The sequence below is a fragment of the Mobula hypostoma genome, chromosome 26 (assembly GCF_963921235.1).
Source record: "Mobula hypostoma chromosome 26, sMobHyp1.1, whole genome shotgun sequence".
Lineage (NCBI taxonomy): Eukaryota > Metazoa > Chordata > Chondrichthyes > Myliobatiformes > Myliobatidae > Mobula > Mobula hypostoma.
The window spans coordinates 33731502-33758918 of record NC_086122.1 but is presented as its reverse complement, the minus strand read 5'-3'; the positions used below and the strand labels follow the sequence as shown (position 1 = coordinate 33758918).

The window sequence follows — 27417 nt, the reverse complement described above, 5'->3', positions numbered from 1 at the left end:
TTTTTCCTTGTGAAATTATGCCTCCAACCATTGGTATGTTTTCCCTTTAGTTTTATCAGAATTTCTTTGTGTTCCTATAATATCAAAGACGTTCACTCATAACTCACTTTATCAACTCTCTGCTCCTTGTTCGAGCCTTTGCAACCCAAAATGGCATTGCCGAACAGGTTATTTGAGAGTATATTATGCTTGATAGAAAATTGTCATCTTCCATCACTTTTGCTAATACAAAGTAAAACATTTTTGTACTCTAGCCCCAGTATGTGCTTGAACCTGAACCCACAGAATAACAGCATCTCTTATTGCATAGATTTGATTGCAATCTTCAGCAGCCCTGCATGAAACTGGACTGAGGTTCGGGCAGGAAAGGAGTGATAGTGATAAGAAACAATTCCACATAGGACACGTTAAAAAAGACAGGAGAAAGAAAAATATAAGCAAAACTTTTGTTTCACTTGAGTCCGAGGCAGGCTCGTACTGGGACATAAAGGTGAAAAGGAACCAACCACCTACATTTGATCAGAAGTTGTATCTGAAAAAGAGATGCCCTGCTCAGAACAGAAATCATTCTGACATATAGGGCCTCTGCCCCTTCCCTCTACAGTCTTAACGAAGGGTTCCGGCCCGAAACGTCAACCCATCTTTTCTACGGATGCTGCCCGACCTGCTGAGTTCCTCCAACATGTTGTGAGTGTTGCTTATTCTGACATGACCGTTACGAGACAAATCTAAAGCAGAGGCCGAAAATGATTAACACACATGCTCACAAACAGAAGAACCCATTCCACTGGAAAGTAGTAAATGCATCAATATTTATTGGACTGAATATAGGAACACTATCAACAATCTACAGTAATCTGACACATTTGGAATATATGCAAAGCAACTGCACAAGGCACTTAATATCTGAAGCAATGCACAATGCAAGTCAGATGTCCATATTGCTTGTAAATTAGGTAATGCCAGTTAAAACTATATGATAATAAGCCAGTTCTCACTGTAATATACTGCAGAATGACACTTTTAGAATGAGCTAATCATCTAACTTCCCAGTGTGGCCAGTTCAGAACACCAGTCAATAAGTTGTATTCTCAAGGAATATATTGGCAAGGTTTGAGGGGTGATTCTGAGGTAAGAGGGCGCTTCATAGTGCAAATTAAACTTCACATCCTCGTCTTCACACAAGCATATTTAAGAAGAGAAGAGCCATGGGTACATTTGTAGATGCTAATTAGGCAAAGTTAAGAGAAGAGCAAACAGTTCTAAAAGAGTGAGACCATGCTGGGAAGTGTAAACCAATGTAAATGCTGCCGTCCTGGTCATCCAGGCAAATGAAAGCACTCTTAACTTCTTAAACTTATTCTTTAAGCCAAGAGAGTTCAAAACGCCCGAAGTATCTACCCATTCCAGACAGGAATGGCTCATGTAGTAGAAGAATACTTGTTTGCATCAAGCATACAGCCAGTTCGAGGTTTTTCTCAGATCTCCCTTTAACTTATTGTGAATAACATTCTGCAGCATTCACATAGGCAAAGCTTTGGGTTTAGTTACTCACTGCATCTATGGTATATTGGTGAGTAAATATACTTGTCACTAATCCACTTAATAACACTGGACAACAATTTTTTTTGTAAGTGTTGCTTCCTCAGAATTTTTTTTTTGTTTATGATAGTTCACTTGAAGTTGGACACAAATATAGTTTCAGACTATTTGTATCACGTAGGAATTTGGAGACACAAAACATGAACTTTTATTGACTATAATGCATTTAATTGCATTACAGTGTTGACGCTTTGCAATAGTTCAACTAAGCTTGTTGATGGTTTTCATTTGTACTCAGTGTCTGAGGCTTCTCCCTTAAGTGTCCAACAATAATCAGCCAGCATTGATGGATTCCAGTTGACATGATACCATTTCTCCATGACCGCAATGTCCTGGTGAAACCTTTCACCATGCTCATCACTAACAAGGCCAAGATTTGCAGGGAAGAAGTCTAAATGGGAATGCAGTAAATGAACCTTTAGTGACATGTTCACTTCATGGTCTTGTATGCTTGAACCATGTTGTCAACCAGCTGCGTGCTCTGTAATTGTCAAGAAAATTTTGAGCAACATCCTTGAATGCCTTCCATGCGATTTTCTCCAGTCCCACTAGAAGCTCTTTGAATTGCCTGTCATTGATGAACTGTTTGATTTGTGGAGCAACAAAAATGCCTTCCCTAATCTTGGCATCAGTATTCTGACTTGAATTATGAATTGAAATAACAAATATAGGCAATTTTTTTTTAAATGGTCCATGATAGAGAAGCTTCACGGGGATTTTCATGACCAGCAGGCCAAAATCCATTAGATACACCCAAAAGTATTCAGAAAGCAAAATCTTTGTTGTCCAGCGTAGTTGGCAGCTGCTACCTTGCTTTGACATTGTGCTTATTTACTATCTTTAAATATCCATCCCATTGATAGTAATTAACTACATTATTGGAGCAAAACACTTTACCACAAAGGTGCACCAATGATTATTTCTCTAGCAAGGAGGTTACGTTTATGTGACTATCTGGTAATATGAATAATGAACTGATTTCCCAAAGAACATTTATATTTTAAAAATCTAGTTGACTTTCCCAGATCGCATATTTCAAATTTTGCCTCAAAAATCAGCAAATTAAAAATATTAATCCAATCAGCTCATCCCAATGTCACAGTTATCAATGCTCCATACTTATCTATACTCAGAACCATATCAAACTGCACACCTGCAGCAAAAGTTTTGTTTTGTCCAAATATCTGGCATTCCAGAACACGCAGATCTCTCCTACAAAAATTCTAGTCATTAAATCGCAGATCTGTATAGATCAGGTGATCTTTGGTACTAAAACTTCTTGTCTTTCTCTGAATAAAAGCAGCAATGGTGACACAGCTATGCATTTGGTCAAAGCATGCAGTTGCTGCCATTGTTCACACCTCAGGAGTGTCCAAGGTCCACAGGAATCCAATGGTTCAATCCAGAAATAGCTCATGCACTGGGGGAAGAAACTGTCCTCGTTGCTTGCTGGAATATCAGCTGTATCGTACCTTTTCCTTGTGCGTGCGCAGATTTGATGTGGCCAGGGGGCTCGATGGCACAGATCACAGCGCCGTCTGACTTCTCTGGCATGGTTTTGTTCAGGACACACAGACTTGTCTGGAAAAGGGAAGTGGGCACACTCTGGTAAGACAATACAGCACCTTGAAAATTAAGTCCCTGATTACACTGAGGGAACAGAGGAAGGAGCACGGGGTTTAAAGAAATTGGAGAGGAGAATGAAAAATAGCAAAAAAAACCTTTAATAATATTAAGAAACAATCCTACAAAGCTGATGCTTCAAAAACTGCACAAGAAACAGGATGTGATTATTAATGGTATTCAACCCACAAAGGACTACAGCTCATTTCAAAGATTATTTAACTATATAGTGAACATTGCTGTAACACCGTATGTTTTTACATGCTTACAATAGCTTAATTATCTCAGTGGACCAGATGAGAGGAAAATGTTCCTCGGCTTTATTTATATATTTATTCAGCGTGGAACAGGCCCTTCCATCACTTCGAGCTGCACCACCACAGCAACCCCCACAACTCCGATTTAACCCAAGCCTCATGGAACAATTTGCAATGACCAACTAACCTACTTGATAAGTCCTTGGGCTGGGGGAGGAAACAAGAGCACCTGGAGAAAGCCCACACGTTCCATAGGGACAACGTACAGAGACTCCTTACAGATGATGCTGGAACTGGGCTCTGAGCTCGGTGCCCCGAGCTGTGATGGCATCGCACTAACCCCTACGAAGTCATGGCACTCTGTTGGAAGGAAAAAGGTCCACAGAGAACTTCTGCAACTCAGAGTTTAACTATCGGTCACTGTTGGAAGGCCTATCATATGAGGAGCGTTGGACGGCTCTGGGACTCTACTCACTGGAATTCAGAAGAATGAAGGGTCGCCCCATTGTAACCTATCAAATGTTGAAAAGTTTCAACAGAGTGGATGTGGAGAGGATATCCTTTTAGAATAGAGATGAGGAGAAATTTCTTTAGCCAGAGAGTGCTGAGTCTGTGGAATTCGCTGTCACAGGCAGCTGTGGAGGCCAAGATATTGGGTATACTTAAGGCTGATAAATTCTTGATTAGTCAGGGCATGAAAGGGTATGGGGAGAAGACAAAAGACTGGGGCTGAGAGGGAGAATCAATCAGCCATGATGAAATGACAGAGTAAACTTAGTGCGCCAAGTAGCCTAATTCTGCTCCTATTCCTTATGGTCTTAAAAAGCAAACCCAGTCATTGTTGGGAAGAGCTTACTGTCAGTAAGAAACTACCCTGTTGCCTCAGGGTAGTAGCAAGAGAGTAGTAGTCTACGGGAAGGGAGTCTGGAAATAAACAAATAAAAATAACTAAGAGAAACCTCTGAAACGCACAAGGGTCTGTTTTGGGAACAATCTTCAAGATCATCATTTCCATCTTCACAGCTTCTGCAACAATGATCAGATATGGATCACTCAGAATTGGCACTGAGACTTCCTTGAGTAGGCACCAAGTTAACTTCTTAAGACAAGGATGAAACATTAACTCTTTCACTCTCCACAGATTTCAGCAATTTGGTCTGGTTTGCAATCACCAGCCTTGGCAGTTTGTTTTATACATGCCTGCAACAACTCATGGTAGCGTAGCAGTTAGCGCAATGTTATTACAGCGCACCAGGTCAGCGGAGTTCAGAGTTCTATCCTGTAAGGAGTCTATATGTCCTCCTCGCGGAATACGTGGGTTTCCTCCGGGTGCTCTGGTTTCCTCCCACAGTGCAAAGACGTTCCGGTTAGTAAGTTAATTGGTCAATGTAAGTTGTCCTGTGATTAGGCCAGGGTTAAATTACTAGGTGGCATGGTAGTGTAGTGGTTAGCACAACACTTTACAGACCCGGGTTCAATTCCCGCCACTGCCTTTAAGGAGTTTGTACCTTCTCCATGTGATCGCATGGATTTCCTCCGGGTGCTCTGGTTTCCGGTTGGTAGGTTAATTGGTCAATGTAAATTGTCCCGTGATTAGGCTAGGGTTGAATTGGGGGATTGCTGGGTGGTGTTGCTCGAAGGGACAGAAGGGACTATTCCATGCTGTATCTCAATAAATAAGTAAGTAAACAAAATTGGTTAGTTTTTTATTACTGCTGGGGAACGTGGAAGAGCCTATTCTACACTGTATCTCTAAATAAAATAAAAATAAATAAAATTATTTCCTCAGAGATTGGACCGTGCTTCACCTCTGGAGGAAGTAAACATGTCTAGAGAGAGCACCCTACACCCAGAACATCTTCTGGGAGCAATGCCTCTAAAAGGAGGCATTTATCATTAAGGACCTCCATCACACAGGACATGTTATCAGGGAGGAATACAAGTGCAGTATATACTTCTTAATGTAATTTGCAGTCTTTATTATTATATATCGCAATGTACCGCAGCCGTACAACACCAAATTTCACAGCCTACTGTCAGTCAGTGGCATTGAACCTGATCTGATTCTGAAGGAAATGAATGGCCTGCTCCTATCCCCCAATGGTCTTAAAATTCCAGTGAGTGGGTGCGCAGTGCACATCCAGCAATACCCTTAGCAGATTAGAAACAGGATGAGAATTAGTGAGACTCAGGGCGATGACGCATGGAAATGTCAGTCCCACTGAAAGTTTGACTCTGACAGGACAACATTCAGACCAGTGTCCATGCCTAAGGTTACTGAGAAACAGATTTATCATCGACATTTGACACCAAAGTATAGTAGACGAAAGACAGTAAGTGGTGTGGAGGACTTCAAGATGGAGTCAGAACTTGAACATCAGAGCTAAGGAGTTGTGGGAGCCATGTATCTATTTGCTGCCTGTATTCTAGTTTGTGGCACTTTTATTAAGGTAATCGAGGTTTGGGGCGTGGTAGAAGTAAATGAGTATAGTTACATATTCATATTTCGTCTTAGTTGTTAGTTTAGTCTATTTTTTGTTGAAAGCTAAGATCGGTAACTTCATTATTTCGCTAATTAGAATGCTAATTATGCGATAAGACCACTATTTACACCGATACATCGCTGATTTAGTTTTGCTAGTTTTGTATTGCTGCAAGATGGTTCGTCTTTGCTGGTTTTGTAATAAAGAGTCAAACGTACCTTTTTCGATTTGGGAATTTGCTGATGGGAAGTGCGTTGTACAGCATCAAGCACCCTGGCTCAGTCTCTCATCAGTTTTTGGTTTGCTTTCAAGTAACTGCTACAGGAGCGATTTCACAAAAAGGGGAGGAGAAATCTGCTTCCAAAGATTATTGTCCAAGGGATCCAAGCCAAGCCGGGCTATGTGGATCAAAAATTGTCTTTATAATGGAAGAAAGAGAGTGGTGGAGCGTTATTTGGAATTCTGTGACCAATGGGCACCAGAAGGGTCAGTGCTTGGGACCTTTGATGTTTGTGATATGTATTAATGACTTGGATATGAATGTAGGAAGCATAATTAACCAGGTTGCAGATGATTCAAAATACGGTGGTGTCTAAGGTTACAGCACGATATATGTAGATGAACTCAGAAAGTTGGGCAGATCAATGGTGTATGGAATTCGATAATGACAAACGCAAGGTGATGAGTTTTGGTAGAGCAAACAAGGGTAGGACATACACAGTAAGTGATAGGGACCTAGGGAGTGTTGATGAACAGAGGCACCTCGAGGGTAAAAATTCACAAGTAACAGCAGAGGTGGAGAAGGTGGCGAGGCCTCTAGCATATTTGTCTTTCGTTGGCTGTGGCTTAGGATATAAGGGCGGGGGGCATCACGTTTCAAATTTTCAACATGGCTTAGGCCACACTGGGAGTATTGTGTACAGTTCTAGTGGCCTCACTACATGAAGGATGTGACTGATGAAGGAGATTCACTGGGATGTTGCCTGGATTGGAACTTTTCAGTTATAGGCTGGTTTTGTTTTCTCCGGGAGCAAAGGGACAGAGGGGTGATCTGACAGAAGTATACTAAATTATAATGGAGATAGACAAGATAAATACTCATCCTTTTTCACACTCTAAAGCAGGGGTTCCCTGCCTGGCGCCCACGGGCCCCTTGCTTATTGCAATTGGTGATATGTTATGCATCTGACCACACTAGCTTCTGGGGTTTAGATGCTCTAACTCTCCGGAATATGGATAGCTGGCACGGCCCTTTAAAGATTCAGGCCTGTCCAACTAATTTGTGGCCATGGTTTGGTTTCAGGATTTTTAATAATTAAAGAGCATCTGAACTGAGGTTCAACGCTCAATTGTCAACTCTACTTTGGAGTCTCATCTAGCATCTGGTTTAGAACCCTGTCCTTGTTTCAAACTCGTTTTGTGTCTTGATTCTGGTCTTGGATACTCCTGCACATGGGTCCTAACCATCCTCACCAAGGTCTCTCCTCACAATTGGCCCACAGTATAAAAAAGTTGGGAATCCCTACTCTAGGGGGACCAGAAGGGGTACATTCTCCCCACAGATGAAGGGGTTGGAATCAAGAATGCGCCGGCTGAGAACGTGGTGGAGGAAGATATTCACATAACAGTTGAGAAACATCTCAACAAGCACATGAATCACCAAAGCATTGAAGGCTGTGAATGCAATGTGGGTATAAGACAGATTGGAATGGATTGGTGCAACGGTCAGCATGGGCTCGATGGGCTGAAGGGACTATTTCTGTGTTGTATGATTCTAGGGATCCAATCTGAACAATTTCCTAACAATAATGATAAGGTCTTGGGTCTATTTACACCTTGAAAATCTGAGATTGCAAGATCTGTTGTTAGGCAAAGGGTTTAAACAGCCAAGTTAGAAATGTCAGCCTATGATACAGATGAACTGTGATCTTGGATTTTTTTCCCAATGGCAGAGAGCACCATTCTGCCCATCAAATTCAGGCTTTCATCTGTTCCATTCTGCCACTTATTTCCTTGTGCTTTGGCCATACACTCTCCCCTAATTCTACTGCCACCCAAATATATTAATAATCAGCTAATCTTACAACACATCTTTAGCATAAAATTTGTTCAGATATATAAAGAGTGAAAAAAAGGTGAGAGTGGATAGCAGACAACTGGAAAACGATGCTGGAGAGGTAGTAGTGGGGGACAAGGAAATGGTGGGCGAACTGAATAGGTATCTTGCATCAGTCTTCACCGTGGAAGACACTAGCATATGCTGGATGTCCCAGAGTGTCACAGGGCAGAAGTGAGTGCAGTTGGCCCTAATGGGCTACCCCCGCGGGTTCTGAAAGAGGCGGCTGAAAAACTTGTGGCGGCATTAGTAATTATCTTTCAAGGATCACTAAGTTCTGGCATGGCTCAGAAGGACTGGAAAAATTGCAAATGTCACTCCACTCTTCAAGAAGGGAGAGATGCAGAAGAAAGGAAATTGTACACCAGTTAGCCTGACCTCAGTGATTGTTAAGGATGTGGTTTTGGATTACTTGGAAGCACATGATAATATAGGCCAAAGTCAGCATGGCTTCATTAAGGGAAAATTTGCCTGACAAATCTGTTGGAATTCTTTGAAGAAATAAAAAGCAGGATAGACAAAGTTGATGCTGTGTACCTGGATTTTCTGAAGGCCTTTGACAAGGTGCCACACATGAGGCTGCTTAACAAGCTGAGAGCCCATGGTATTAGAGGAAATAGTCTAGCGTGGATAAAGCAGTGGCTGACTGGCAGGAGGCAAAGAGTGGGAATAAAGGGAGCCTTTTCTGGTTGGCTGCCGGTGACCGGTAGTGTTCCGCAGGGGTCTGTGTTGGGTCTGATTCTTTTTACGTTATATGTCAATGATTTGGATGATGGAATTGATGGCTTTGTTGCAAAGTTTGCAGACAATATCAAGATAGGTAGAGCAGTTTTGAGGAAGTAGGGAGGCTGCAGAAGGACTTACACAAATTAGGAGAATAGGCAAAGAAGTGGCAGACAAAATACAGCCTCAGGAAGAAATAAAAGCATAGACTATTTTCTAAACGGGGAGAAAATTCAAAAACTGAGGTGCAAAGATTCTTGGGATTCCTCAGGCAGGGTTCCCAAGCATTGGTGAGGCCTTTCTTGGAGTATTGTGAACAGTTTTAAGCCCCTTATCTAAGAAAGGATATGCTGATATTGGAGAGAGTTCAGAGGAGGGTCACAAAAATGATTCTAGGTTTAAAAGGATTATCACATGAGGAGTGTTTGACAGCTCCTGGCCTGTATTCACTGCAATTTAGAAAAGATGGGGGAGGTGGGAGGTCTCATTCAAACCCACTGGATGTTGGAAGGCTGAAATAGAGTAGATGTGGAGAGGATGTTTCCTATAGTGGGGGAGTCAAATACCAGAGGGCACAACCTCAGAAAAGAGGGACGTCCATTTATAATGGAGATGAGGTGGAGTGTGTTGAGTCTGTGGAAGTCGTTGCCACAGGCAGCTTTAGGGGCCAGGTCATTGAGTGTAATTAAAGGGAATATTGATAGATTCTTGGTAAGTCGGGGCATGAAAAGTTATAGGGAGAAGGCATGAGAACAGGGTTGACAGGGCAATGGATCAGTCATGATCAAATGGTGGAGCAAACATGATGGGCCGATTGGCCTTATTCTGCTCCAATGGCTTATGGTCTCATAAGACAGGAAACCAAGAAGCCAGAGGAAATATTTTGAATGATAGAAAGAACGCACTCCACGCAGACAGCACGCAAGCTCAATTTCAAACCCGAATCCTTGAAGCTCTGCCACAACAGCACTAACTACTGCACCAGTCTGCTGTCATTATCTAACTGAACAGTGGAAAAAAAAGGTTCCTTAAGGTAGTCATAGCCGGGGGCGGGGTGATAATGGGGACAAGCTCCCACTACCTATTAAACGCTCCCAATGGAGTCCGTCTCAAATAGCCTCTGACAACTGAGTCCAGCTCCTGGCCTTCACGTGTTGCTTAGCTGCAGAGCCTGGTGGAACCATTTCTACTGACAGGAGAAGGGGCAAAGGTGGGCTACTGGCACCTTAAAACCAGTCACTTCGGGCAACGCATCTAGTAGAGGGAAAACGCTGATCTCAAACCTCCTCTGCCTTGCGCCTGTACCAACTCACGGGGAAGGCTTTGGGAGTAAACCCCAAGGAAATATCTGGGGCTGGAGTCCCTAAGGCAGTCTTACGTTGAGTTCAATGCTGACTGACAACTCCAACGATGCCGCTGGTGCCAAACTGTATCAGTCTCAGCCTGGCATGGGCAACATCTGGCTCTCCATATCGTACTGCCCTGGCAGTATCAAGTAGACAGCTAGGACACCATACCCGTGGCCAACTCCGAGCAATGAAGGGTCTAAAGTGGAAAAAATTCAAAAGGTCTGAACAGCAGATTCCCGTCAAACCTTAGTATCAAATCTAGGTTCGATTTCAAGTCCTGAAATCAAATATCAGCATCACCACAATAATATTAACTTATATCCTGAACAGTCATGCAGCCAAATTAAGCTTTACAAGGTTTGTGAGGATAAAAGCTGCAGGTTGGAATGCTACAGGAAAGAAGGGCGCCATGATGGCATAGCGGATAGCACGATGCTTTTACAGCTCAGGGTGTCAGAATTCTGGTGCCGTTGGTAAGGTATTTGTATGTTCTCCCCATGAATGCGAGGGTGCTTCCAGCTTCCTCCCACAGTTCAAAGACATACCAGTTAGTAGGCTAATTGGGCATTATAAATTCTCCTGTGATGAGGCGAGGGTTAAACCGGTGGGTTGCTGGAATGGTGCGGCTTGTTCCCCACTGTACCTCTAAATAAAATAAAATATGCAATGGGTTAACTCCAGACAACTTCCAACTTCAGCTGGAAGGAGATCGGACAAGAAACACTCTCTCACATGGGACACTGTCAGCACCTTTTCCCTTCCCTGAAAGCAATGACTTTTGATATCATGCACGCTCCACCTGTACTAACTACTCTAACATTTAACAAGCATCACATAACCATCAGAGGCAAGATTGGCCAATCCTGTGCATACCACTTTCCTGTCAGAGCACAAACTTCAGTTTCTCCGCTTCAGTCCAGGGCTTAAAAGTCAATTATCCACAATTCTGTAAACACAAACATGCTGGCGACATCGAACTCCAACAACTCAAGAACAATTTCTGAATAATATGGCTGCTTGCCTGACATCCAGAGATGAACTCCAGAAATGACCTCCAACCAGATATTGTGAAGACTGAAGCCGCAACATCAGTATCTAATGTAAATTCTGGTTCTCAACCACCAGCTCCACTGCTGAATACGTCCCTGAGCCTGAACCAGACTCTTCACCACCTTCTAATTCACAGTAGGCTACCAACCCTGAGTAAGTACAGTACTTCCTTTTTAGATCATTTGTCAAAATATTTGAGTGATTTGGTGTTAGATTTTGTTTGGCATCAACTCTACAAAATGTCTTTTGAGGTTCTACTCATTAACGGTGCTAAGCAAGTTATTTATAAACTATTTTAATTTAAATCTCAGGCTAATCAACCAGTAGCCAAAGAGGAAACAGGTACAGCAGCTGAAGATGAATGAACAGGGCATTTGTTGTGACCAACAACCAATTTCACCCTTTATGAAGTGCTGATATTATTCCTCATATGTACTGTGCTCTTCGGTGTCAATGCTGTTACTTGTGAAAATGACTCTCTAGAAAGCTGCAAATTTCCCCGTTTTGAGCACTAATGGCAGGTCATAAGGAAATAAATTACCTTCGGAATTGAGCTGAGATTTCATATTAGGACAAATGGAAAACATCAGCAGAATAAACAGTCATGAAGATCTGGGATGGAAAAAAGGCTGGATTCTCATAAGAGGAAGTTGGGCTACTGCAGAGACCTGGTTGCCAATGACAGTGGCCGTGCAGGAGATGCACGTTGAACATCAACTGCGACCGTGGAAGATGAGGATGGAGAATGTGAGTGTAAGGCTGAGTGCGAGTGTGAGAGAGAGCAAGCTTACCAGCTGACCGTCATCACCAGCCTCACTCTGAAAACTCTTACATCCCTCAGGCCGCGCATGAAATTGCAAAATCCTCACAAGTATCCTCCTAGGGAACAAACACTCAACATTACACACAGACCAGTGACATGCAACTCCAGCTCTCCAGAAGTTATGTCAGCAGGAAATCCGTATTGGACTGAAATGAACATACTGTCCCAGAGTGCGCTATTCCCTCCAAACCCCCACAGCTGTTTCTCCCACCCACTGGAAGGCAGGGTGGAGATACATTTCTACCAAAGGAGGTGTAAGGCGCTCCTTTCCTCCACTAGCCTGCAGGGCATGCTTGGGTAAGGATAGCATATTCCTAGCACCCAAACCCCCCGGATCAGGGTCACGTGAAGCCATGGGATCAGGCGGTGGATGGTCGTATGAGCAACTGGTGCAGATCACAAGTCCTGGTTATGCGACCACTGACTCCAGGCAGACAGTCTCTGAAGAGTATTGATAATGGCCGGGGTCACCGTCTTGTGAAGAGACTGACCAGAAAGCAATGGGAAACCACTTCTGTAGATCACCATGCTATATGACACAGCACATGGCGAATGGGCGAATGGACGAATGAACTGCTTTCATCAGCCCCGTCACGAGAAACCACAATCCCGCCCACCCAGATTTATCACTTTCACCCATCAGCTCAGCTTTGCAAGCACTACAATGAAATCTAGCATTACTTTTCGAACAGGTGTACCGTGCCCAAGCAAAAGACTCAGAATCGTGTAACCGTCACAGCATAGGAGGAGGATATTCAACCACTGAGTCCATAGCAACTCTATGTAAGAGAAATCAGCTAGACCGGCGGTTCCCAGCCTGGATGCTATGGACCCCTCACTTAATGGTACAAGTCCATACATGTAAAAGGTGGGGAACCCTTGAGCTGGACAATTTCCCCCGTCCATTCACCATAGTCCCGTCATTTCTTTCTTTTCAGTTACCCAGCTCCCTTCTGAGTGCTACTGTTTCCATTACTACCCCGGTTCTGTATTCAACACAGTCTATTAAAGAATCCTTGTGGCTCTCCCTCCACCAGTGAGAACAGTTTCTATCTATTCTGTCTCCTTACTAATTTAAATACATAGAACATAGAAATCTACAGCATATTACAGGTCCTTCGGCCCACAATGTTGTGCCGACCATGTAACCTACTCTAGAAACAGCTTAGAATTTCCCTAGCGCAAAGCCCTCTATTTTTCTAAGCTCCATGTACCTATCTAAGAGGCTCTTAAAAGATCCTATTGTATCTGCTTCCACCACCGTTGCCGGCAGTGCATTTCACGCACCCGCCACTCTGTGTGTGAAAAACTTACCCCTGACATCCCCTTGGTACCTATTTCCAAGCACCTAAAACTAAGCTCCCCTCGTGTTAGCCATTTCAGCCCTGGGAAAATGCCTTTGGCTATCCACACGATCAATGCCTCTCATCATCTTATACACCTCTGTCAGGTCACCTCTCATCCTCTGCCCCTCAAAGGAGAAAAGGCCAAGTTCACTCAACCTATTCTTATAAGGTACGCCCTCCAATCCAGGCAACATCCTCGTAAATCTCCTCTGCACTCTCTCTATAGCATCCACATATATAGTATTCTTGTAGTGAGATGACCAGAACACAACACAGTACTCCAAGTGGGGTCTGACCAAGGTCTTATATAGCTAAATCATTCCAATCCATATTTCTATATCCATCCTTCTCCCCCCTTTCGGAATCCAAAAGCACTTATTATTCCTCTCTGTGCAGCAAGTTGACCGTGCAACTTTTGTATCTGCTTTACACACTTCGTATGATTGCCAGTCTTACTTTTCTTTTCATGTATGTACCACATTTAGAGCTGCCTTTCAAACATGGCACTGTTTCCTTAATCCCCCCACTTCAGCTTTAGCTACCTGGGCTGCTTATTCCTGTTTACTCTTCTCTTTAACCAACTTTCTCCCACAAGGACTGCATAAAAGCCAAGGAAATGGCATACAAGGTAGCAAGAGTGAGTGAGAAGTTTTTAAAATCCAACAAAAGGCAACTTTAAAAAAAGCTATAAGAAGGGAAAAGATGAAATATGAGGGCAGACCAGCCAACCACATAAAGCAGGATATCAAAAGTTTTTTTCATTTATATAAAGAGTAAAGGGAGGCAAGAGTTGATATTGGACCACTGGAAAATAATGCTGGTGAGGTAGCAATAGGGGACAAAGAAATAGCAGATTAACCCAATGGACACCCTGCATCTGTCCCCACTGCTGAAGACACCAGCAGTGCGCAGAAGGTCCATGAGTGACAGGGAGCGGGAGTGACCTCGATCTAATCTCCTCACAACCTTCTCCTTCCCTAGGAGAACAACATCCAGCTCCTCCAGTCTACAGCACATAACCAAAGTTGTCCATCCTTGGAATCATTCTTGCACTGCCTTCAAAGGCTGCACGTCCTTCCCAGAGCATGGCACTCAGAACTGGACATTGTACAACAATAGTGTCCACATGTGATTTGTAAAGGTTCAGCTGGACTGTTCTGCTCTATTTCTTTGTGCCTCTGTCTGTAAAGCTCGGAGCCAAACATGCTGCTTCAGCTACTTTCTCAACCTGCCACTTATAATGAATTACATGCAAACACGCCAGATCTCTGTTCTCATTTCTCTTCAGGAATTCTATCCTCACAATATTAAAAACTCCTTCAAAATGTAACAAATTTCACAGCAATAAATTTCATCACCCATCTATCGACCCAATGCACCAACCATATCTCCTTGACCCATTACCACTTTCCCAACACTTCAGTCCACTTCCAAGTTTTGTCATGTGTAAATTTGGAAACTGTATTTGGTACACTCATTTCCAATTCATTATTTTTATATTTAAAAGCAGTGCTCCTGGGAATTTCATTGTGTACTTCTTCCCGTTTGATAAATCATTAGACCATAAGATATAGGGGCAGAATTAGGCCATTCGGCCCATCGAGTCTGCTCCACCATTTCAGCATGGGTGATTTATTATCCCTCTGAATCCCATTCTCCTGCCTTCTCACCGTGACCTTTGACGCCCTGATCAATGAAGAGCCTACAACCTCCACTTTAAATATACTCAATGACTTGGCCTCCACAGCTGTCTGTGGCAATGAATTCCATAGATTCCCTACCCTCTGGCTAGAAAAATTCCCTCTCATTTCTATTCTAAATGGACTTCCCTCTTGTCTGAGGCTTTTCCCTCTGATCCGAGACTCCCCTATTATAGGAAGCATCCTCTCCAACTTCACTCTATCCAGTCCTTTCAACATTCAATAGGATCCCGCCCCCATTCTTCTAAACCCCAGTGAATACAGGCCCAGAGCCATCAAACACTCCACAAACGTTAACCCTTTCACTCCCAGAATCATTCTCGTGACCCTCCTCTAGACCCTCTCCAATGTCAGCATTTCTTTTACTCCAAGTGCCATCTGACCGATGCCTTATAAAGCCTCAGCATTATATCTTTGCTCTTATACCCTTGGTCCTCTCGAAGTGAATACTGACACTGCATTTTCCTTCCTTACCACTGACTCAACCTGCAAGTTAACCCTTAGGGAATCCTGCACAAGAACTCCCAAGTCCCTTTACACCTCTGATTTTTGAATTTTCTCCCCGTTTAGAAAGAGCCTACACCTTTAATCCTTCTACCAAAGTGCATGACCATACACTTCCCTACACTGCATTCCATCTGCCACTTGTTTGCCCATTCTCCCAATCTGTCTAGGTCCTTCAGCAGACTCCCTGCTTCCTCAACACTACTTGCCCCTCTGCCTACCTTTGCCCCATCTGCAAACTTGGTCACAAAGCCATCCATTCTGTGATCCAAATCATCGACAAAGAACATGAAAAGAAGCGATCCCAACACTGACCCCTGTGGAACACTGGCCACTCTTTGCCTCCTGCCAACCAGTCAAGCTTCCCTCCTGTTTTACATTCCTTGGGCACCTTTAGGGTCATTGAGTTCCAGAGCTCGAAAACAAGGACAATCCCAACTCACCCGTGCCGACCAAGGTGCCCGCCTGAGCTCGTCCCATTTGCCTGCATTTGACCCATATCCATCTACACCAGGGGTTCCCAATGGACCTCTTGCTTAATGGTATTGGTCCATTGGGAACCCCTTCTCTAGACCTTTCCCATCCATGTACTTAAATATTGTGATTGTGCCTGTCTCAACTCCTTCCCCTGGCAGCTCCTTCCATATACAGACCGGCTTCTGCATATAAAGCTGCATCTCAGATCTCCCTTAAATCTTTCTCCAATCATCTGAAACTTATGCCCCCTAGTTTTAGACCCCCCCCCCACACACCCTAGGAAGAGATTGCGACTATCCATCGTATCTATGTCCCTCATGATTATATGAACCTCCATAGGATTATCCTCTCTCTCCTAGGCACCAGGAAATAGCTTCAACCTATCCAGTCTCTCCTCATGACACAAGTCCTCCAGTACAAGCAACATCCTTGTGAATCTTCTCTGTGCCATCTCTAGCTTAACCACATCCTGCCTTCCTACGGAATGGCGAGAGGAATGTGCACAAAACTCCACCTGGTCTCACTGATGTCTTGTACAGCTATAACATGACATTCCGAATCTTGTACTCACTGAGACATCCAACAAAAGCAAATGTGCCAATGCACCTTTCTCATCCACTGTCACTTGCGGTGAATTTGTCCTCCAAGGTTTCTCCATTCAAGTCCTGCCCTCGGCGAACTTCTTCAAATGCATCACTTGTCACTTACTCACTGTCTGCTCAGGGCAGCCATGAAGGTCCTTCATCTCTGTCAGTGTTCAGGGCTTCCTTCATCGTGTCAGTAGCTTCCTCTCGGTTTTCACCACTGTCAGTCATGCAAGTCCCAGGTGGAGACTCAGGAATACCGTCACACTCAGATGTAGGATTCTTCATTGCTGTTTCTGTAACTGTTTTGTTTTACCAGTCAGGGTCATTAATCCTGAGCTGAACCCCTGAACCTAGAAGACCGGTGGACCACTCTTGGTCTGGCCTTTACCCTCTGACCTGTTTGGCATGGGTGACCCTACCAAGAGCCAAAACATAAAGCCCTGACTCCAGCCAATATAGCTCTCCAGATCACTGAGACATGCAAGTCTCCAAACTATGACAGGTTGTGGTCCTCTTGGAAGACTTTGCACTCGTACAAGTTAAATTCCATCTACCATTCCTTTGTCCACTTTCCCAGTTGATTTAGATCCTGCTGTAACCTTGGACAATCTTCTTCCCAGCCAAAACACCACCAATTTTGGCATTATCCACAAGCTTACTAATTATGCTTTGTACATCCTCGATTGAATCTTTAATAAATAGATCAAACAATAGAGGACCCAGCAGGACCCAAGCAGCACACCATCGGACACAGCACTCCACTGCTACCTCTGGCTCCTTCCAGCAAATCAGCCTTGTATGTGGTTTATTTATTTATTGAGATACAGCGAGATACAAGCCCATCTGGATCTTTGAACCACGGCACCCAGCAATCCTCCGACTGATCCCTAGCCTAATCACGGGACAATTTACAATGACCAATTAACCAACAAACCGGTACGTCTTTGGACTGTGGGAGGAAACCCACGCGGACACGGAGAGAACATACAAACTCCTTACAGGCAGCAGCGGGAATTGAATCTGGGTCGCTGGTACTGTAAAGCACTGTGCTAACCACTACACTATTGTGTTGGCTAGGTCACCCCGGATCCCATGTGATCGCACCTTCCAGACCAGCCTACTACACAAAATCTTGTCGTAGCCCCTGGATGATTACAAATACCTGGGGATATGAATTGACAATAAACTGGACTGGTCAAAGAACACTGAGGCTGTCTACAAGAACGGACAGAGCCGTCTCTATTTCCTGAGGAGACTGAGGTCTTTTAACATCTGCCGAACGATGCTGAGTCTGTGGTGGCCAGTGCGATCATGTTTGCTGTTGTGTGCTGGGGCAGCAGGCTGAGGGTAGCAGACACCAACAGAATCAACAAACTCATTCGTAAGGCCAGTGATGTTGTGGGGATGGAACTGGACTCTCTCACAGTGGTGTCTGAAAAGAGGATGCTGTCTAAGTTGCATGCCATCTTGGTCAATGTCTCCCATCCACTACATAATGTACTGGTTGGGCACAGGAGTACATTCAGCCAGAGACTCATTCCTCCGAGATGCAGCACAGAGCATCATAGGAAGTCATTCCTGCCTGTGGCCATCAAACTTTACAACTCCTCCCTTGGAGGGTCAGACACCCTGAGCCAATAGGCTGGTCCTGCATTTATTTCATAATTAACTGGCATAATTTACATATTACTATTTAACTATTTATAGTTCTATTACTATTTATTACTTATGGTGCAACTGTAACGAAAACCAATTTCCCCCGGGATCAATAAAGTACGACTATGACTATGTTAAAGTCTACCCCTGTCCTCATCAACCTTCTTAGCAACCTCTTCAAAAAAAATTCGAGGCATAATTTCCCACACACGCAAAGGCATGACGACCGTCATCATTTTCTACCCATGATAGTGTAGCCCCTTTCAGGCTTTAAATCTCAATAACAAACCAACTATATAATATCTTATCAAATTGATTTGCAAATCCATAAAGGTCACATCAATCATATTTCCCTTCGTGGACTCTCTGCTACTTAAATAAAAACTCTATGGTACAAAATTAGTTCAATACGATTCGTCACCAACACACTTACATTGGCATTCTCTCACCAGCCGCAACTGACAATCCCGCCCTGATTATTGTTTTTAGAACTTTCCTCATCAGCAAGGCTACTCTAGTCTGTAATTACTGCGTTTATCCCCACATTCTCCTAGGGAGGAAAAAAATGCATACCATTCTCAATTTCCCAGCCCTCTGCAGGGAAGGTTTTGGACAGGACACTGGCAATTTCTCCTTTTCTCAGAAACCTAGGATGCATCATATCTGTAGGAGAGTAATTGATCCACTAAGTCCAGATGTGCTTTCTGCTTCGATCAATTTTTAGCCTACAGTATGTACGAGATGTGACCTCAATTACATCTTTCTCTGTTGAGATTCAAAAGTGTCTTTTCTGTTGATGATAACTGATATAAAGTATGCATTTAGTTCCTCAGCTACTGTATATCTCAGTGAGAAGATTCCTTTTTTTGTGTCTGACACCACTCATTTTTCTTTTCATAATCCATTCCAGCATATGTCTATGACTACATACAGATTCCCGTTAGTGTTTGCTGACCATCTTTATTCAGGCTCCCTTTTCCCCCGACATCTAATTTCTTACTTTCTCTCTGAAGAGGTCCACAACCTTGTGGTTTGGAGGCTTGTATGCCTCAATGACCTGGAGAGCTATGTTAACCAGAGACAGGGTTTTAATGCTTTGCTCTGTTAGGGACACCCATGCCAGACAGGTCAAAGGGTAGAGGCCAGTCTACGAGTGGTTCACTGATCCTGCAGGTTCAGGGGTTCAGCTCAGGGCTAACAACCCTGACTGGTAAAACAAAATGGTTGCGGAAACAGCAGTGAAGAATCCTTCAGCATCTGAGTGCAACAATATTCCTGAGTCTCCACCCGGGATTTGCATGACTGACAGTAGTGAAAACCGAGCTACGCAATAAAGGAAGCCCTGAACACCGCCAGAGATGGAGGACCTTCATTGGTGCCTTAACTGCCAAGTGGACAGTAGAGTTCCCCTCTGAAGTTTCTGTAGTCAAGCCGTTTCTCCTTTGATTTATCAACTACACAATTATCATATTTTTTTTTAGGCATCCGTTAGTCTCGTGAGACCATGGATTTGCGCCTTGGAAGGTTTCCAGGGCGCAGGCCCGGGCAAGGTTGTATGGAAGACCGGCAGTTGCCCATGCTGCAAGTCTCCCCTCTCCATGCCACCGATGTTGTCCAAGGGAAGGGCACTAGGGCCGATACAGCTTGGCACTGGTGTCGTCACAGAGCAATGTGTGGTTAAGTGCCTTGTCCCAGCTGAGGCTCAAAATGAGCAACCTTCAGATCACTAGACTGATGCCTTAACCACTTGGCCACACGCCAACACAATTACCACATTTATTTCTGCTCTTTTTTATTCTCTTATCCATTTCTGCCCTCAGATTTCCTCTTGGGAACATGAGATCACAGCTGAAAAATCGCATCTTCAAAAGCCTTCCATCGGTTAATTGCTTAATTCCTGTGAGCGGCCAGAGTGCTCCACCTGCCCATTTACCTCCTCCCTCGCCTCTGTTCAGGGCCTCAAACAGTCCTTCCAGCTGAGGCAACACTTCACATGCAAATCTGCTCCCGACGCAGCCTCCTCCACATTGCTGAGACCTGACATACACTGGGGGACCGCTTTGCCGAGCACCTCAGCTCTATCTGCCAAAAGTGACCAACATTTTTATTCCCATTCCCACTCTAACATGTAGGACCACAGCCACGATGAGGCTACGTGGCCGCAGGGTTGAGGAGCAACACCATATCTCATCTGGGTAGCCTCCAACCTGATGGCATCAATTTCTCCTCCCAGTTAAAAAAAAATTCTCTCTCCTTCTCCTCTTTGTCTATTCCCCACTCTAGCCCCTTAACTCTTCGCACCTGTCACCTCCCCCTGGGTTTCCTCTTCCTTCTCTTTCTCCTAAAGTCCTCTCTCCTTTCCTATCAGATTCCTTCCTTTCCAGCCCTCTACCTTTCCTACCTACATGGCTTCACCTATCACCTTCCAGCTAGTCCTCTTTCCCCTCCCCTCATTTCTTTTTACTCTGGCATCTTACCCTTTCCTTCCCAGTCCTGAAGGGTCTCGGCCTAAAACGTCGACTGTTTATTCATTTCCATAGACGCTGCCTGATCTGCTGAGTTCCTCCAGCATTTCTGTGTCTGTTGCTTTGGATTTCCAGCATCTGCAGAACCTCTCGTGTCTGTAATTAGAATTTTGCCTGCCAAGGTTTGAATCCAATTGACTTGGGCCTGATCTGTTATTATCCCATTGAAACTGATTGGCATTTCTACAGTTGGAATTTTACCTTGGAGTGTTTTATAACCTCTTTCAGGGCCATTCTAAGCCTTGCTATGTGGTAATTGCAGTTTCCTAAAAGCTCCCCGTTGATACTTGTTCATTCCTCAGAGCCAAGTTCAGCAACGACATCCACCACTGGGTAGAAACGCTTCCGAACATTCCAGAAACTTCCTCCCCCAACACCAATGTTCCCTCTAATTTGGAATGACCGGTGTGCACAAAAATCTTGTGCTGGACATGGCGACAACATGTGCACACTGAATTTTTCAGTGTAAGTAAACCTGAAGCTTTTCTAAGGATAATAAACCATTCTGCTTTAAATAAAGCAGGAGTTCTTTTGCATTTCACGCCTTTTGCTTCTTTGGAGTTCGACATAGTGAATCAATAATTTCTTCAATAAATCCAGAAATCTTGAGATTGTGAAATATACTTAACATGCCAATGAGATAGAGGGTGACAACCTTCTGTGCAGAGATTAAATTCCTTCATGCGCTAGTAGCGAAAGATGCGTGCACTCATACACATGCACACCTTAGAGGGAACATTGTCTCACATCATTTAAGCTCTTGTATTATTGCCACTTCAGTCTATATCTGTATGGTTAAAGCCTCTGTTTAGCTCACAATGGTGTTAAAATCTCGATTTTCACTAATCTTCCCTCTAAAGAGAGTCTGCTCCATAGCAGTGTTTCCCACCTTTTTCTAGCCCAGTGCCCCCCTAAAGCACTTACATACTTGCTAATGCCCCTCTAGGGACAATATACTTCCCGCACCCCCATAGTGTAAAAACATGTCTACATGAGAAAAATGATTCTGCTTTAATGTTTGTCTTTAAACCTAGCTTACACAGTACCTGTGCATTGTACAGCAGCTTTGATATCAATATGATACTTGAGCTTGATGGTTTTTAGGAAAAGTTGAAATATCTGGTTCAAGTTGTGACAGCAGAAGCCTGAAGTCCCCACACATAACAATGTCCAAGCAGTTTCTGTTTCTTGTGAGTATGTGATTCACTGCACTGAAGCCTCGATCAACAAGGTAGGAGGATGGAAATGCAATGAATAGCAGTTTGTCTCTTCTCCAAAGATCAGGAAACCTCATATACCAGTGTAGCCACATACCACAAAAACCGGCATTTTTGCTTCGTCATTCTGAATTTCAATCATTTCTTCTTGTAAGCTCTCTTCCTGTTCTTCCACCTTGCAAAGAAATGGGTTAATTACCTAGTCCGGAATTTCCAGATCATTCAAATCCTTGAATCGAATCTGAAAATCCTTTTTCAGTGATTGCAGGTGTAAGCAGTACTCTTGCAAATCATCATCTGTGAAAGAAAGTGCCATACTTCCCATGCAGGAAAACTGTGAGAACATTCTTCTCCCGATGTTTTACTTATATATTTCCACTTTTTCAATAAAAGTGGACACTGCACTTTTTCCCTGGATTAAATTTAGATTCCCACCCTGCAGTTTCATATTTAGAATGTTCATTTCGTCATACATATCGGCTAAGTATGCCACATCTCAACATAGAAGTCCAATCGTGTTTCACAAGCTCTTGTCGACTTTGAGCTAAAATTCAACCATAGAGTCAAAAAGATCAAAGAAATGTTTTGAGCTGCAGCCTTTTGACAGCCAATGCACTACAGTGTGAAGAAGCAAGAGTTCAAACTCTTCACCATCTTGGCATAACTGGCGAAATAGACTGCTATTTAATGGATAGGCTTTAATTTTGTTGATAGCAGATATTACAAGAGTCATCCTTGACAAATGTCGCTGGCTAAGGTTTTTGACTGCAAGATGTTGATGATGAATTACATAATGTATTGCAAACAGAGTTGGAATTTTTATTCATAAATGCCACTAACCAGCATGGTGTCCTGTCATGTATGGTGCTCTATGTGTTGCACAAAGCATCATGTTCCTAATTGAAATACTTTTATACTCAATATACATATTCAGCTTGTTGTAAACTGGCTCTCCGTTGATATTTGTTTTTAACTTTTTACAAAAGAGAATCTCTTCATTAACTTTTCCATTTTTGATAAACTGTACATATGCCATTAATACTGCCTTGTTGTCTCATACAGTTGACTGATCCAGTAGTATCTGAAATACTGTTTTAGTAGCTCTGTGCATAGTTGATAATCAATGCCTTCATTCATTTTGTCAATACAAGCTACAGCTAATACTCAGAGAAATTGATTTTAAAATGCAGGTATCCATTTTGAGAATGGTGGTGAGCACTTCTGATACTGCAGGCATTAATAACCTTTCACCGATTGTATGAGATTTTCCACGGTCTGCTATCATTTTGGAAATGTTATAGGAAGCAATGAGACCATTTTTGCGTCATTTTTAGCTTTCTTGGCAAATGACTTGAGTGTGTGACACTATTCTATTGCTTCTTTGATCTTCTGGAATTGAGTAATACCATAAGTAGCCTACACAGGGTGTCTTTTACTGAAGTGCTCCTACAATCTTGATGGTTTCATGATTTCATTAGACAGTACAGTATTACAAATAAGGTGCATGGGGATTCGCTGATTTGACAGGAGTGGAATAAAACCACATGCCAAACATATAACATTGTATTGATGCACTTTCTGTAGTTTGTTTCAAAGCTTCACCTCCTTCAGACTCTTAGAGAGATTGTGCCATACATATTTATCCATCATTAACTGGGCTAGATTAAAATTAAAAATAACACAAACTGGGAATGCCTATTGGATGCTGACGACGCCGGCAAGTTGACACAGGTGAAATGATGGTAACGGCACGCAAAGGAACGGCAAAGTGAAGATGAAGACAATTACAACAGCGAAAGTTGCATTGACAAGAATTCAGATTGGAATTGAATGTTAGTCAGGATGGAGCTGGTGTTCAGCAAGCTAGCTTTATGCTCTTCCAGTTAGCGCGATTGACCAATCATGTAAGATTTCATAATCCCCAAAGACGGTTCGTGACCAGACGTCACTTTGAACACAAGGGAATCCTCTGGGTCAGCAAGTTCACTGATTGGCTCTATTTCACTGTTTGGTTCCGGCCACCGCAGTACCGTTGCGCGACCTGTTTTCTGTAGATCTGTAGAGAAAGTTGAGAGGGTGTACTTGACTTACCAACTGTTAAATTGCATGAACTCATTCTATGCTGCAAGGCAAGGGGAATTATTGGACACCCTGGTTGCTAATTTATGCATCCCCAATAACATCTGTTTGGTTGGTAGGGTTGGGTGAGATTGCCAAGATTCAGATGCGTTGTGACGACGAGTGGTCACTGCCTGCAGAACTACTGTTCTTCCTGTGTTCCAGTGTCTCGTCCTTTTTTTTGGAAGTACCTGCTCTACTAACAATCAGTCCGGTCTCATGCGTCAAGTTAGGGTGCCGCTTACCCCCCTCCCCAACTTCTATTTTCCCTAACACCCCCTTAGGACACGTAACCCGTATTCCCGTTGGGAATCACTGCTCTATAATGATCAAAGACAATCTCTCTCTGTTGAGTGAAGAGCCAACGGAGGGTTGTAATTTACTTATTTATTTAGGGATACCAGTCAGGGTCAGGTGAAGCCACGGGAGCAGGTGGTGGACGGTCGTATGAGCAGCCAGTGCAGGTCACGAGTCCTGGTTATGTGACGACTGACACCAGGCAGACAATCTCTGAAGAGTGTTGATAATGGCTGGGGTCACCCATCTTGTGGCAGCAAAGGTAAACCACTTCTGTAGAAAAATTTGCCAAGAACAATCATGGTCATGGAAAGACCACGACGGCCCACGCCACACAAGACGGCCCATTGTTGTAAAAACAATGAGAGATACAGCACAGTGACAGGCCCTACCGGGCCACCAGTGTAGCACACGAGCAGAGCGGTTAGCGTTACACTGTTACTGTGCCAGCGACCCTGGTTCAATTCCGCCACTGCCTGTAAGGAGTGTGTACATTCTCCCACTTTCCAGAGACGTACACGTTAGTGGGTTAATCGGCCACATGGGTGGGCTCGGGCAGCGTGGGCTCATCAGACGGGCCCATTACTGTGCCATATCTATCACAGTTCAAATTCCGGTGTCACCTGCAAGGAGTCCGCATGCCCACCCTGTGGAATTGGCACGTTTTCTGCAGGTGCTCCGATTTCCTCCCACAGTCCAAAACACGTACCGGGTAGGCTGTTTGGTGATTGTAAAATGTCTCCAGCCTAACGCAGGTTGACTCTGTGGTTAAGAAGGCATATGGTGCACTGGCCTTCATCAGCCGAGGGATTGAGTTCAAGAGCCGAGAGGTAATGTTGCAGCTATAAAGGACCCTGGTCAGACCCCACCTGGAGTACTGTGCTCAGTTCTGGTCGCCTCACTACAGGAAGGATGTGGAAACTATAGAAAGGGTGCAGAGGAGATTTACAAGGATGTTGCCTGGATTGGGGAGCATGCCTTATGAGAATAGGTTGAGTGAACTCGGCCTTTTCTCCTTGGAGCGACGGAGGATGAGAGGTGACCTGATAGAGATGTACAAGATAATGAGAGGCATTGATCGTGTGGATAGTCAGAGGCTTTTTCCCAGGGCTGAAATGGCTAACACGACAGGGCATAGTTTTAAGGTGCTTGGAAGTAGGTACAGAATAGATGTCAGGGGTAAGTTTTTTTTAAACACAGAGAGTGGTGAGTGCGTGGAATGGGCTGCCGGCGGCGGCGGAAACAATAGGGTCTTTTAAGACAGGGGTCCCCGAACTTTTGCGCACCGCAGACCGGTTTAATATTGACAATATTCTTGCAGACCTTGCGCGCGTTCAAGTTCAACAGTGGGCGTGACAGGGAATGAAGAATGGTGCAGCTGACTCATATCGGTTCATATCGCCAAATCATATCGTTTCCTCGCAGCCCAGTGGTTGGGGACCACTGTTTTAAGAGACTCCTGGATGAAAACATGGAGCTTAGAAAAATAGAGGGCTATGGGTAAGCCTAGGTAGTTCTAGGGTAAGGACATGCTCGGCACAGCATTGTGGGCCAAAGGGCCTGTATTGTGCTGTAGGTTTTTCTACGTTTCTAAGCTGACAGCGATGCAGGTGGATGCTTTCCTGGTGTCATGGATTCTTGATTACCTGCCTGGCAGACCACAGTACGTGTGCTTGCAACACTGTGTGTCCGACAGTGATCAGCAGCACTGGGGTTCCACGGGGACTGTCTTGTCTCCCTTTCTCTTCACCATTTACACCTCGGACTTCAACTACTTCACAGAGTCTTGTCATCTTCAGAAGTTTTCTAATGACTCTACCATAGTTGGATGCATCAGCAGGGGAGATGAGGCTGAGTACAGGGCTACGGTAGGAAACTTTGTCACATGGTGTGAGCAGAATTATCTGCAGCTTAATGTGAAAAAGACTAAGGAGCTGGTGGTAGACCTGAGGAGAGCTAAGGTACCGGTGACCCCTGTTTCCATCCAGGGGGTCAGTGTGGACATGGTGGAGGATTACAAATACCTGGGGATATGAATTGACAATAAACTGGACTGGTCAAAGAACACTGAGGCAGTCTACAAGAAGGATCAGAGCCGTCTCTATTTCCTGAGGAGACTGAGGTCCTTTAACATCTGCTGGACGATGCTGAGGATGTTCTACGAGTCTGTGGTGGCCAGTGCTATCATGTTTGCTGTTGTGTGCTGGGGCAGCAGGCTGAGGGTAGCAAACACCAACAGAATCAACAAACTCATTGGTAAGGCCAGTAATGTTGTGGGGATGGAACTGGACTCTCTGACAGTGGTGTCTGAAAAGAGGATGCTGTCCAAGTTGCATGCCATCTTGTACTGGCTGGGCACAGGAGTACATTCAGCCAGAGACTCATTCCACCGAGATGCAACACAGAGCGTCATAGGAAGTCATTCTTGCCTGGGGCCATCAAACTTTACAACTCCTCCCTTGGAGGGTCAGACACCCTGAGCCAATAGGCTGGTCCTGGACTTATTTCCTGGCATAATTTACATATTACTATTTAATTAATTATGGTGCAACTGTAATGAAAACCAATTTCCCCCGGGATCAATAAAGTATGACCATGACTATGACTATATCAGGACAATTTACAAAGACCGAATAACCTACTACCTGGTACGTTTTTGAACTGTAATAGCATGGCAGTAACCACTCTGCCAACATGGTGTCCAATAACAAAGTCTGAACATATTCCACATGTAGTCTCTCATGCTCAAAATACCTCTTTACCCTGCTGTATTCTGAAGGTACAGTTTGCATTAAGCTTGTGTACCATTGAAAGTAAACCTACATTATATTTGTGACCTATGGTGTGATCCGAGATCATAAACTGTTCATTTGGTCTCTGGTTTCTCTGAACATAATGGTGAGCCAGTGAACGGGGTTGAATCACAGAATCCCTGGAAGGGCTCAACCCCAAATACAACATGGA

At 43.9% G+C, this 27417-nt stretch overlaps 1 protein-coding gene and 1 long non-coding RNA gene across 2 annotated transcripts in view; one reads left to right on the top strand and one right to left on the bottom strand.

Annotated features, from left to right (window-relative positions):
* Positions 1–27417, top strand: part of LOC134338066 (uncharacterized) — a 62502-nt gene that overhangs the window by 19400 nt on the left and 15685 nt on the right. The window lies entirely within an intron of this gene.
* The window catches only part of zdhhc18a (zinc finger DHHC-type palmitoyltransferase 18a), a 53535-nt gene continuing 26921 nt past the window's right edge, over positions 804–27417 (bottom strand). Inside the window, exon 9 of the mRNA XM_063033596.1 lies at positions 804–3183. Within this exon, the coding sequence (XP_062889666.1) occupies positions 3016–3183 (168 nt within the window). The 3' untranslated portion in view covers positions 804–3015. The remainder of the gene's footprint in view (positions 3184–27417) is intronic.